The sequence below is a fragment of the Equus caballus genome, chromosome 22 (assembly GCF_041296265.1).
Source record: "Equus caballus isolate H_3958 breed thoroughbred chromosome 22, TB-T2T, whole genome shotgun sequence".
Classification (NCBI taxonomy): domain Eukaryota; kingdom Metazoa; phylum Chordata; class Mammalia; order Perissodactyla; family Equidae; genus Equus; species Equus caballus.
The window spans coordinates 38,580,849-38,594,241 of record NC_091705.1 but is presented as its reverse complement, the minus strand read 5'-3'; the positions used below and the strand labels follow the sequence as shown (position 1 = coordinate 38,594,241).

The 13,393-nt window shown below is 45.5% G+C and overlaps 1 protein-coding gene across 6 annotated transcripts in view; it reads left to right on the top strand.

Annotated features, from left to right (window-relative positions):
* ZNFX1 (zinc finger NFX1-type containing 1) overlaps nt 1-13,393 on the top strand; it is a 25,540-nt gene extending 12,147 nt beyond the window's left edge. For all 6 annotated transcript variants that reach the window (XM_023626716.2, XM_023626715.2, XM_023626717.2 and 3 more), the window contains 10 exons: nt 555-703; nt 1,327-1,476; nt 2,765-2,879; nt 3,973-4,220; nt 5,741-5,880; nt 6,885-7,039; nt 7,439-7,584; nt 8,685-8,795; nt 9,120-9,215; nt 9,887-13,393. In XM_023626716.2, the coding sequence (XP_023482484.1) occupies nt 555-703; nt 1,327-1,476; nt 2,765-2,879; nt 3,973-4,220; nt 5,741-5,880; nt 6,885-7,039; nt 7,439-7,584; nt 8,685-8,795; nt 9,120-9,215; nt 9,887-12,328 (3,752 nt within the window). In that variant the 3' untranslated portion in view covers nt 12,329-13,393. The remainder of the gene's footprint in view (nt 1-554; nt 704-1,326; nt 1,477-2,764; nt 2,880-3,972; nt 4,221-5,740; nt 5,881-6,884; nt 7,040-7,438; nt 7,585-8,684; nt 8,796-9,119; nt 9,216-9,886) is intronic.

Sequence of the window (13,393 nt, the reverse complement as noted above, 5' to 3'; positions counted from 1 at the left end):
TCTTGTCTGCCGGACTGTGAGACATGAGAACGAGTTAGGAACTGAGTCTGTGTTTTGACGGCTGTATCTTCAGAACCTAGCACATACCTGGCACATAATAAGCAATCAGTAAACATCTGCAGAGTGAATAATAGAAAACATTTGCTAAGTGCTTACTTCATGCCAGGCCCTACCTAGGAGCTATGAAGATACTCTCTCATTTATCCAGACAGTAGCTCTATAAGGAAAGTATTATTGTCTTCAAATCACAGATGAAGAAACTGAGGCTCAAGTTATGTATCTTGCCTCAGGTTACATACCAATAAGTGATGGAGCCAGGATTTGGGTCCTCAATTGTCTGATTCTAAAGCCTGTGCTCTTAAGTACCACTTACTGCTCCACAGGTCATGTCATCTGTGGAGCCTTCTTGCTCATTAATGGGGTAGATTTCCTGTAAGCATCAGTTTGTTCCCTAAGGGACCAGCTGAGACAACATCCCAGACACATGCAGCTCACACATGAGAGAAGCCAGCATAGCTCCTCTCAACTCTGCTGTGCTCCACTTTGTTCCATAGGCATCTACAAGTGTCAAAAGACTAGCATCGTGCGAGTAGGTGGAAGGAGCAACAGTGAAATCCTGAAGCAGTTTACCCTGAGGGAGCTGAGGAACAAGCGGGAATTCCGCCGCAACCTCCCCATGCACCTCCGAAGGGCCTACATGAGTGTAAGTCCCCGCTTTGAATATCTGAGGTAGCTCAAGGGGGAACTAAACAAGATAGCAGTGGCTTTCTGGGTAGGCAGTCCAGGGGAGATAGGGAGGTCCGAAAAGCTGTGAAGGACCCAGGCTCCTGCTAATCCCATGGTATGACCTTTACTCTCATAATCCAAGATGGAGAAAGGACAAAAAAAGGCACACTGCCCCTCCTAACTTCTGCCGGGAGCTTGGGCTACTTCTCCCAAACCACCCACAAACTTCTACTTATAGCCCACTGACCAGGGAAGTGTCATCTTCTAGCTGGGCAGTAGTGTGCCCAACCAAAACTCTTGAGTTCTTATTACTAAGGAAAAAAAGAAGTTTCCGCCACAGTATCCTTGGCCTCTTTTTCTGTTGTATTATTTGTTTCTTTTTCTTACTGGTTGGTAGGAGCCTTTCAGACGTTTTAGATACTAATCCTTTGGTCTTAAGACTACAATAAGGTGCTTTGGGAAATTGGTTTGCTGACTGGTCTATTTATTTATTCTCCCTTCTTACTATTCCTGTCTTAGCTTTGTTTTCCCTCAAGGCAGGGACTGAGTTTGGGGGATGATAATACTTCCTCATCATTTCTTTCCCTCTCCTCCTGGCAGATTGTGACACAAATGAAGGAGTCAGAGCAAGAGCTGCATGAAGGGGCTCAGACCCTGGAGTGTACCACGCGCGGCGTACTACGGGAACAGCACCTGGAGAAGTACATCTCACCCCAGCACTGGAAAAGCCTGATGAATGGACCGATACAGGTAGGGGTCATCCTGGGGGGCATAAGCATATCTCTTGTACCTGGAGGGAGCCTCCAGCAGAAGCAGTGTTCCAAAGCATTAGCTGTTTGGCAATCTGATGCTGCCATAATGTAAAAAGTTTCTTTTTATGAGGAGAGGCAGTTGAGTATACTAGTCAGGAACAAGACTCTGGAGCCAGCCTGCTGGATTTGAATCCTAGTTTTTCTCCCCAGGAAAGTTACCTAATTTTTCTGTACCTGTTCCCTCTTTTGTTTATTTATTTATTTTTAAGATTTTATTTTTCCTTTTTCTCCCCAAAGCCCCCAGTACATAGTTGTATATTTTAGTTGTGTGTCCTTCTAGTTGTGGCATGTGGGACGCCGCCTCAGCATGGCTTGATGAGCGGTGCCATGTCCACACCCAGGATCCAAACCAGCAAAACCCTGGGCGGAGCGTGAGAACTTAATCACTCGGCCATGGGATCAGCCCTTGTTTCCTCTTTTATAAAGTAGGGATAATAATAACATTAAGTTGAACCATATGAAATAGCCAATATTTGTAAATTTGACTTGCAAAAATGGCAGTTTCTTACAGATCAACTTAATTCTTATAGAATTGTTATTTGGATAAACAAGTTAATATTTGTAAACTTCTTAACTTAATAAGTGTGCTATAAGTGCTTGTTAAACGAAACAAAATCATAACTTGGCAACCTAGCACATACAGAGAGCCTGAGAGTCAACAGACCTAAGTCACAGAGCTTGCATGTGTGACTTAAGCCAATGTGATCTTCAGGTCCCTCAGCAGTCAAATAGGGATAATAATAATGTCTGCCTTCAAAGGATATTATAAGAAGTAATTGATACAATCTCAGTAAAGTGGCTGCCCAGGAATCCAGTGACATGGTGGCTCTGTTGTCAATGGGTTAGTGATTTCCAGGATTACAAACCCAAAAGCCTAAAGGGGTCAGTCAGGTCCTGTAAATGACTGAAGCAAGCTATATGTGAGACATTGGGAAGTAAAGAGGACTGTGGCAAACTGGAAAAGGGGTGGCAGCAACCCCCTTCCAGCCATTTGTTACCATTCAGAAATGCAGGCTCATTGCTGCCATAGCTCCTGATTTTGTCAAGAGAGGCAGGAAATTTTTATTTTCAAAATTCTATGCAAGTCATATTAAATGATCCAGTTGCCCAGGGGTTGCCAATTTGCAGCCTCTAAATTTTAAGGGAATTACTTTTGATTCTTCAAGGAGACCTTTCCTTCACACTGGTACCAGAATTCTCATAGCTGATAATTTTTCCTTTCTTAGGATAGCGAATGGGTTTGCTTCCAGGGTTGGAAGCATTCCATGATGCTGGAGTGGCTGGGTCTTGGTATCAGTTCTTTCACCCAAAGTGTTGCTCCAGCAGGACCTGAAAATACAGGTAAGAAGTGCCTATCTAGAATCACATAGAATCACATCTTAAGGTGGAATATGGTAAAGACCAGAAGAACAGGACTTAAAAGTAGTACCCAGGATATATAAAGAGCTACAGTCAATCAGGGAAAAACAAATAATAGCTTAATAGGAAAACAGATAAAAGACTTTTGCCAAGTACATCACAAAATAGGAAATCCTAATGGTCAATAAACATATGAAAAGAGCTCATTAGAAACAAGAGGAATTAAAACCATAATGATACACTATTACACACATACCAGATTGGCAAAAATTTAAAAGTTTGATATAACCCTGCATTGATAAGAATGTGGAGCAGTGGGAACTCTGATACACTGCTAGTGGGGATGTTAATTGGCAAAATGACTTTATGATGATAGATAAACAGAAAGAACTCAAATGTCCATCAACATTTGTACAACAGATAGGCCAATTACAGTCTATTCACATAATGAAATACTGTACAACAGTGAAAAGGAATGAATTGTAGCATATACGGCAACATATATGAATCTCAAAAACATGCTGAATGAAAAAGGGAAGTTATAGAAAGATATATATGTATGATTCCATTTATATAGAGCTCAAAAAAGTCAAAACTAGGCAATATATTGTTTAGAAATGTATATGCATTATATATGTGGTTATTTTTTTTTAAAGGGAGGAATGAATGATATAAAGTTCAGGTTAGAAGGACCCACGAGAGTCTTTAAAGAAATTGGTAATTTTCTGCTTCTTAAATTGGGTGGAAGGTATCTGGATATTCATTTTATATATTTTTGCCATCTTTCAAATTGCTCGTTTATATAGTATACTCTCCTTTGTATGTGTGTTTGACATAAGTAGAATCTTTCTTAAAAAGACATACATGCATATGATTTTTTAAATATAACAAAAAAGTATATAAGGAAACCTCTGTCTCCATCCCCTAACTTTCATTCTTCCCAGTTTCCCCGCTAAGAGGTAACCACTTAAACTCCTTGAGAATGTCTTCATGCATCTAAGCTCTTGTAGGTACCCTCTTCCATCCTTTGGCTTCAAGAGTCTCCATCCCTGTCCTGCCTGCTTTCCTCTCTTAGCCCAGGCAGAAAGGGAGGAGGAGGAAGAAGGGGAAGAGGAGGGCTCGCTGATTGAGATCGCAGAGGAGGCTGACCTGATTCAAGCAGACCGAGTGATTGAGGAGGAAGAGGTGGTGAGGCCTCGGCGGAGGAAGAAGGAAGAGAATGGGGCAGTCCAGCAGTTGTCTAAAATACTTCTAGCCATGAGGATAGAAAACTATGGCCCTGGGACAGCAGCTGGGCAGGAGCAACCCCTGGAAGAGTGGGAGGTAAACACTTCTTCATGGCCCCTGAAAGCCCTAACAGAATGGGAAATGGGAGTTCAGTTATTACTGCTGGGTGGGTGGGGGTTAGACTCTTCCCGAAACAGGCCTGAGAGCATCTGTTCTGAGCAGGCCTGCAGCCTCTTATTTTCACCCGCTTCTGTTGCAGTATATTCACCTCATCCTCACAATTAGCTTAATTTACCCATTTTAAAACCTAACCGTGGTATAAGATGGGTCCACTTCCTAAGAGTATAAAAATTATAGCCTTTTGGAGGGACCCTGGCAAGAAATGCTGACTTAGGAAGACAGGAAGCAGGTAGCCAAGTGTTTCTCCTCAACTTTTAGAAAAATGCAGCGCATATGAGTCTGATCAAACATGGTCCCAGTGCTTGGTGCTTCCATGAGTGTTTTCTTCTTGACTACAAACAAGTATGTGAACATGCATTAAAATTTTAGAGGATTCAGGTAAAACAGAATGAAGCAATCCATACAGGCTGGATGGAATTCTTGTCCTTCATTTACCCTGGAATTTGATATTTCTCTTAAAGCCAGAATATCGTGAATGCCCAGACTTTTCCTCTGCTCCTTCCTTTTGGTAGAACCTAATAGTCCTCAGAATTTACCATGCATTACTATGACAATAGAGGACTGGCTATTCAGTGTTTTTTGAACCCCACTGATGAATTAAGGGACTTTTAAGGGCAACTTTGACTTGATGTGATTTTCACTGGTCTGCTGGCTTTGAACCCAGTGTCCTAGTTCAGTTCAGCATCGCTGTATATTATGGATGGCATCATGATCCCAATACTTGGAAGCATGGATTGGGCATCTCTGTACCACGTGTCCTTAGGAGGAGCTAGTTTGTTTGGTTTTGAAGTGGGGGGAGGTCCATAATACTGTGACATCCGTCTTATATGCCAATTCTTCTAAAGACTCATGGCCTCAGACTCAGTGACAGAGCCAGGGGAGAGTGCTTTCTCCTAAATGGTGCCTTTCACCCACTTGTTAAAGTACTGTCTCAATATGATGGCATTAAGACCATCTTAGCAGAGCCTATACAGCATTTCACAGGAGAGATTCACCTCCTCTTCTTTCATGATATGTATGTTTTAGGAATGAGAAACAGATTGGTCAAAAAGATGTTCAGAAACAACTAGCGCCAGCACTATTCTAAGTACTTTTAATGTATTTACTCCTTTAGTCAATCCAGTAACCTTACAAGAGGTACTATTATTATTCCTATTTTATAAAAGGGGATGCTGAGGCACATAGAAGTTCAGTAACTTACTCTAGGTCCCACAACTAATAAGAGGTAGATGGGGCTTTTGAAGCCAGGCATACTGGCTCCAGAGCCCTCATTTAGCTACTCTGCAATGAAATATCTGTTGGGAGAGTGTGAGACACTCAAAGAAGTTCATCAGAGGTGGCAGCCCCTTTTTTTATGTGCTCTCGCCTCCACTTTGGGCTTAGAACCGGGCCACCTCTGCTCAGATGGTGACCCTGGCTGGTATTGATGTCTACAGACCCAGCGCAGCCAGAAAAAGAAAATGAAGAAGAAAGTGAAGGTTGAGCTTCGCAAACTGAATACCATGACTGAGGCTGAGGCCAATGAAATTCAGGATGTTTGGCAGCTGGACCTGAATTCTCGCTGGCAGCTTTATAGGTACTGTGTCCACCCCCCACCTACCTGCAGCCAGCCCTTATAATTTCCCCAGTGGGTTCCTTTTCTGTTCCTAGAACATAACCCCTTTCCACACCTTCAACAATGTCAACTAATTGCTTGAGCAGCCCCACTGAGCTGAGTGCTAGGGATGCAGCCATGGGATAGAATAGACACTTGACTTTACCCTCATGGAGTTTAGAGTATATCTAGGGAGACAAATTAGCAGTTAATTCCACAATTAAAAAGTTATAAATGGGATAAGCACTAAGCAAGAAAAGAGCAAGGGGTGCTAAGAATATTAACGTGGGATCTGAGGTGATCTGAGGTATCCAGGAAAGTGACATTGGAGGCAAGATCTGAAAGATGAGTGAGTAGGCATTAATAAGGCCAGCGGGTAAGGAGAAGCAGCTGAGATTGAGGGGACCATGTAGGTAAAGGCCTTGAGATGGGAAGGAGCATATCTGTTTGAGAAACTGGAAGAAGGCAGCCAGCATGGCTGTGGCTCGGAGAGAGAAATGGAAAGTGAGGTCAGAGAAGTGGGTGTGGGCCGGACTGTGCAGGGCCTCATAGGGCTAAGGTGAGGAGCATGGATTTTATCTGAAAAGTATTGGAAAGCCTTTGGAACGTTTTACAGCAGAGTACTGACATGATCTATTTTTCTTGCAAAAATAAGACTCTGGAGAATTTGGGGGCGGGGGGGCGGACTCAGGCAGGTGTAGGGAAGGGAGAATTTGTGAGAAATTCTTATTGAAGCTTTTGAAGTCCCTTACTCTCTTCCCAATATTTAACCTCTGTTTTTCATCCTATCCCCTTTCTTAGCTCCTGATTATTTACATCTATCTTTCTGCACATCTTTTTATTGGACTTTTTGGACTCTTGGGTCCCTGCACATCTGGGTCTCTCCTCCCTTTCTCTGTGGCTTATAAGCTCCTAAGGGTCTAGGTTCCGTTCATACACAGGGCATGCTGAAGGGGTTTCTCTCCCTGATTCTTCACATTCTCTAGGCTGTGGCTACAGATGTACCAGGCTGACACCCGCCGGAAGATCCTCAGCTATGAGCGTCAGTACCGCACGTCAGCAGAGAGATTGGCTGAGCTGAGACTCCAGGAAGATCTGTACATCCTGAAAGATGCCCAGGTTGTAGGAATGACAACCACAGGTAAGAAAGCATGGGGCAATTTACCTGCTCCAGCCATTCACTCCTAGTGCCATGCTCTTATCAGATTATCTAGGACAGGTAAAGTGAAGCTTCTTTAGTAGGTTAGAAGAAAATACCATGAAAAGCTATTGAAAACAAGCTGTGTTTAGGGAACCGTTGGTGAAATCCACCCACTTGCTCCTGCTGCATTTTGAACCCCAACAATGAACAACATGGGTATGGCGCTCTGGAGACTACCCAGCAGCACTTGTTCTCTTATTCAGTGGTCACTACAGCCCTGGGTGAATATGAGGACTTAGTTATCACAGACCCAGGTTCAGGGGTCACCAACCCAGAAGCCCAGTGGCCTGGTTGGTCCAGTGCATCAGCTCAAAGGACCTTTTTCTGTCTTGACTTGAGGTGCTGCCAAATACCGCCAGATCCTGCAGAAGGTGGAGCCTCGGATCGTCATTGTGGAAGAGGCTGCTGAAGTCCTTGAGGCCCACACCATTGCCACATTGAGCAAAGCTTGCCAGCACCTCATTCTGATTGGGGACCACCAGCAGGTAGAGCAGGAGTCCCTGGAAGATGGGCTGGTTCTCTGAGGGGGTGGAATCAGACAGGAAGACCCTGGCTTCTCTGCTTCACCAGTCCTCAATCTTAGTGGCTTTCTGTGATTCCTCTTTCCCTCACCCCCCACATTAAACCTAAGAGCATGTATAGATTTGGGGTGTATCCTAGAGGTAGCATCATCCATTTTATCTGTTCCCTCTGCTACTTTTGTAATCCACCATAGCCTTTTAAGTGGACCGTTACAACAGCATGTTCTCTATCTCCCTGCTTCCATTTTTACCACCCTCTAATCCATTCTTCATAAAGGAGCCAAAGTGAATTTTGAAAAAAAAAGCAAAGTAAATCAGATTACACACTCCCCAATTTAAAACCCTCTAGTGGTTTCCCATTACACTTAATATAAAAATCAAGCTTCTTAAAGTGGCCTACAAAGGCCAGTTTTCTCAGGGTTCAGCCTGCTTCTCTGACTTCACCTCATACCACCATCTCATTTGCCCAATGTGTTCCCACCCCCTTTCTTTTGTTTTTTCCTTTCTTTAAGATTGGCACCTGAGCTAACAACTGTTGCCAATCTTCTTTTGTTTTTTCATTCTTCTCCCCAAAGGCCCCCATACATAGTTGTATATTCTTGTTGTGAGTACCTCTGGTTGTGCTATGTGGGACACCGCCTCATCATGGCCTGATGAGCAGTGCCATGTCTGCGCCCAGGATCCGAACCGGTGAAACTCTAGGCTGCCGAAGTGGAGTGCGTGAACTTAACCACTTGGCCATGGGGCCGGCCCCTCCCCCCAACCCTGTCCTTTCTGTTCCCTCTCATGGCTTGCTTTTCGAATGACTGGCAGTTTCTTCTATGCTTGTGTCAACTCAGATGTCACTGTTCAGAGAGGCCTATCTAAAGAACCCCACCCTTGGGCACTCTGTTATAACACCCTTACTTCTTGCCTTCATGGTCCTTGTCACTCTTTGTCCTTAGCCTGTCAACACCTGGCACATAGAAGGCACTTGAAAAACATTTGTTGGGTGGGTGGATGGATGGATGGATGTTTAAAATATGTTTTCAATAGAGAATCCTCAGCCATATTTCTCTCCTCAGCTGCGCCCCAGTGCCAACGTGTATGATCTGGCCAAGAATTTCAACCTTGAGGTGTCCCTCTTTGAACGGCTGGTGAAAGTAAACATTCCTTTTGTCCGTCTGAATTACCAGGTGAGAAGCTGGGCCTCTGTTCTTACCGAATGTCCAGGAAAAGGCTCCTGGGACCCTGCCAACTGCCAGCAAGAAGCTCATAACAATAAAACTGATTTAGTAATGAAATGACAGTGTCAGACTTACTTTGTTGTCTATTTTTAAATGCCACAAGATAGCCTGTCTTGAGTTTGTGTTGGATGAAGGAGCTGTTTACATTCTGTTCTTTTCTTCCTATTCTTTTCAAATGTAACCTCCCAGATTTTCCACCAGTAACCTAGTCTTTAGAAAACTGTCCATTTATTCTCTGCCCATGTTTCTAATGACATACATGTCTTGTTTCAGCACCGCATGCGCCCTGAAATTGCCCGACTTTTGACCCCCCACATTTACCAGGATCTTGAGAATCATCCCTCTGTTCTCAAATATGAGAAGATTAAGGTGAGTCTGCCCTATGTGATCTTTCTCTGATGCTGCCAGCAACCTAGGAGGCTATATTTTCCTCAGGGTGAAAAAGGGCTTTGAGAAGGGAATAGAACCAGCTTTTTAAAAAACTAGTTATTAAGAAGAGGAATAGTATAGAAGTTGAGAATACAGACCTGGGTTTTTTAATTGTGCCTCTGCCACTTAGTAGCTTTGTAACCTTTTAGCAAATTATATATCAATTCTGAGTTTCAGGGTCTTCTTACAGTGAGAATAATGGTTACTGCGTCATTACATTATTGTATTAAAGGAGATAATGTAAGTAAACCGGTAAGCACAGTGAAGTTCTTATAAATTAGCTGCTCTCTCATCATCTTCATCATCATAGCTGCTGCTTGTTCCCGGGACTGTAATGGTTGGATTGTGGATGGCTGTTATAAATATTAATGTCGAATAAGTATCTTGAAAACTAAAATAGACAAATTCTGTATCCATTTTACTATTTGCCATGGCCCCAAAACAAAGCACATGGTGACTAACTCCAGAATTAAAGATGTTTGGTACTGAGTATACAGAAAGCCTTCCAAGGTCTCTCCCTAGAACGGGGTCAGTGGCCAACACATGTGCAGCTAGGAAGAAAAAAACTGCCATGAGTGAACCTCCTAACACGTCACTTCTTTCCTTTCCAGGGGGTTTCTTCCAATCTTTTCTTTGTGGAACACAACTTTCCTGAACAGGAAATCCAGGAAGGCAAAAGCCACCAGAACCAGCATGAGGCTCGCTTTGTGGTGGAGCTATGCAAGTACTTCCTGTGCCAGGAGTACCTGCCCTCCCAGATCACCATCCTCACCACCTACACTGGGCAGCTCTTCTGCCTGCGCAAACTCATGCCTGCCAAAACATTTGCTGGTGTCAAGGTCCATGTGGTGGACAAATACCAAGGGGAAGAGAATGACATCATCCTCCTCTCACTAGTGCGGAGTAACCAGGAAGGCAAGGTGGGTTTTCTTCAGACATCCAACCGCATCTGTGTGGCCTTGTCCCGTGCCAAGAAGGGGATGTACTGCATTGGAAACTTGCAGATGCTTGCCAAGGTGCCCTTATGGAGCAAGATCATGCATACTCTTCGGGAGAACAATCAAATAGGCCACACACTCCGGCTGTGCTGCCAGAACCACCCTGATACCCACACTTTAGTATCCAAAGCTTCTGACTTCCAAAAAGTGCCCGAAGGAGGCTGCAGCCTACCGTGTGAATTCCGGCTGGGCTGTGGGCATGTCTGTACGCGTGCCTGCCACCCCTATGACTCTTCACACAAGGAGTTCCAGTGCGTGAAGCCATGCCAGAAGGTCATCTGCCAAGATGGGCACCGGTGCCCCCTTGTTTGCTTCCAGGAGTGTCAGCCTTGTCAGGTAAAGGTGCCCAAAATTATTCTTCGGTGCGGCCATAAACAAATGGTCCCTTGTTCCATGCCTGAGTCAGATTTCTGCTGCCAAGAGCCTTGCCCCAAGGTCCTGAAATGTGGGCACAGATGCAGCCACCCATGTGGTGAGGACTGTGTGCGGGTGTGTTCAGAAATGGTCACTGCAAAACTCAAGTGTGGGCACAGCCAACAGGTGAAGTGTGGTAATGTGGAAGACCTCAAGTATGACTTTCCAGTCAAGTGCACCACCAAGTGTGGCACTATCTTGGACTGTAGGCATCCTTGCCCTGGCTCCTGCCACAGCTGCTTTGAAGGCCGCTTCCATGAGCGCTGTCAGCAGCCCTGCAAGCGCCTGCTTATCTGCTCACACGAGTGCCAGGAGCCATGCATCAGTGAGTGCCCACCCTGCCAGCGAACCTGTCAGAACCGCTGTGTCCACAGCCAGTGCAAGAAGAAGTGTGGGGAATTATGCAGCCCCTGTGTGGAACCCTGTGTCTGGCGCTGCCAGCACTACCAATGTACCAAACTCTGCTCTGAGCCCTGTGACCGACCCCCATGCTACGTGCCTTGTACTAAGCAGCTGGCTTGTGGCCACCCCTGCATTGGTTTGTGTGGGGAGCCATGCCCCAAGAAGTGCCGTGTCTGTGACCAGGAAGAAGTCACCCAAATCTTCTTTGGCTATGAGGATGAGCCTGATGCCCGCTTTGTGCAGTTAGAAGACTGCAGCCACATCTTTGAGGTACAAGCCCTGGACCACTACATGAATGAGCAGAAGGATGACGAAGTTGCCATCAGGTTGAAGGTTTGCCCTATCTGCCAGGTGCCCATCCGTAAAAACCTGAGGTATGGAACCAGCATCAAACAGCGACTGGAAGAAATTGAAATTGTCAAGGAAAAGATCCAGGGTTCAGCAAGAGAAATTGCAACCAGCCAGGATCGACTTAAGGCCCTGCTGGAGAGAAAGAGCCTCCTCCACCAGTTGCTTCCTGAAGACTTCCTGATGTTGGAGGAGAAGCTAGCCCAGAAAAATCTGACAGTGAGAGACCTGGGCCTTGTTGAGAATTACATCAGTTTCTATGACCACTTGGCTGGCTTGCAGGATTCCCTGAAAAAGGTGCATGTCTCAGAACAAGACAAAGTGAGGACTCGAATAGACCAGGTCCATGAGTGGCTAGCCAAGAAGCGGTTGAGCTTCACCAGCCAGGAACTGGATGACCTCCAAAGTGAAATCCAGAGGCTCACATACCTGGTGAACCTCCTGACCCGCTGCAAGATGGCAGAGGGCAGGGTGAGAGGTAGCATAGCAGAACAGGTCTACAGTGTGCGGGAGCTCCTCGAGAGAAGATCTAAGTTCACCCAGGAGGATAAACAGCTTGTGCAGAAAAAGATGGAAGCTCTGAAAGCCGCCCTTCCCTGCTCTGGCCTGGGCATCTCAGAGGAAGAGCGAGTGCAGATCGTCAGCGCCATGGGTTATCCTCGTGGCCACTGGTTCAAGTGCCCCAATGGCCACATCTATGTGATTGGCGATTGTGGGGGAGCCATGCAGAGGGGCACATGTCCTGAGTGTAAGGAAGTGATTGGGGGCGTAAATCATACTCTGGAAAGGAGCAACCAGCTTGCTTCTGAAATGGATGGAGCCCAGCATGCTGCCTGGTCTGACGTAGCCAATAACCTGATGAACTTTGAGGAGATCCAGAGGATGTTGTAGGAAGATGGCATACCGCTGCCTTTTGCCCTGGCCACCATATGGCTGGGGTCGGCTCCCTTATGAAGGAACCGAAGTTTTTCATTATCGTCCTTGAGTCTTAGTACCTATTTAAAGGTCCACTTTTAGGGCTTACCCACATTTGTTTCTAGATTTACCCCTGCGCTAGACTAAGCACTTTACTTCCAGAACTGAGAGGAAAGTTAACAGATTTCTCCTCTTTTTCTCTCCTGCAAGTTAGTGGACAGATTCCCCAGAGCATGCTTTGGGCTTCCACCGAGGGCTACCTAGTGGTATGTCTGGGTCCTGACTTGGGGTCCTGACTCAGTCAGATGTTTTTGCTGCAGTGCTCCAGGGGCACAGAATATGAGCTCAGTGAAGCCGACTCATTCTAATTGCCAGGGCCTAACTTGCATTGTGATAAACAGAGGTCCAGAGGAGTCGTTTATGAACTGCTTATCCTTTCAAGGAGCACAAGCTCTCCTGCCCTTCTCCTTGGGCACCCTCACTCCAGGAGACGGAGGCATATGATAAAAGACTTCACTCACGAACCGTGAGCCAGTTGCATATTCACTGAGTGAGAGAAGTGTGACTAACCACAGCTGGGGCCTTATGCAAGGGGCCTAGGCTAACTAAGGAGTGATTCCCGTACCCATTCCTGTGACTTGCACCTTGGATGGTGGAGGTCTTTGCCTGCAGTAGGAGAGGTTCAGTAGCAATGCTGGTTCCCTGGGACACAGAATGGAACTAAACTCATTTGGTACCAGCAGCACCTATCCAAAGTGTGACCTTTTGTCCCAACACCTTCCTGCAGCTTTTGCCTGGGCAGGGTTAGCATGCCAGCAGCTTCTGCAGGCCCCAGACCCATGCCAGAAGCCAGCCCCCAGGCCTGCTGCCCGCATACATATTCCCTTAGTCAGGTGTTCCCTAGAACAGACACTTAGGCATCTCAGGTCTTTCTAATGTTGCCAAGAAAAATGTCTCTTTCTTATGTATGCATTTCCTTTTTTGTCTTTACTATGCACTTTAGCCTATAAAGCAAATTAATAAAAACAATGATTGAGAAAA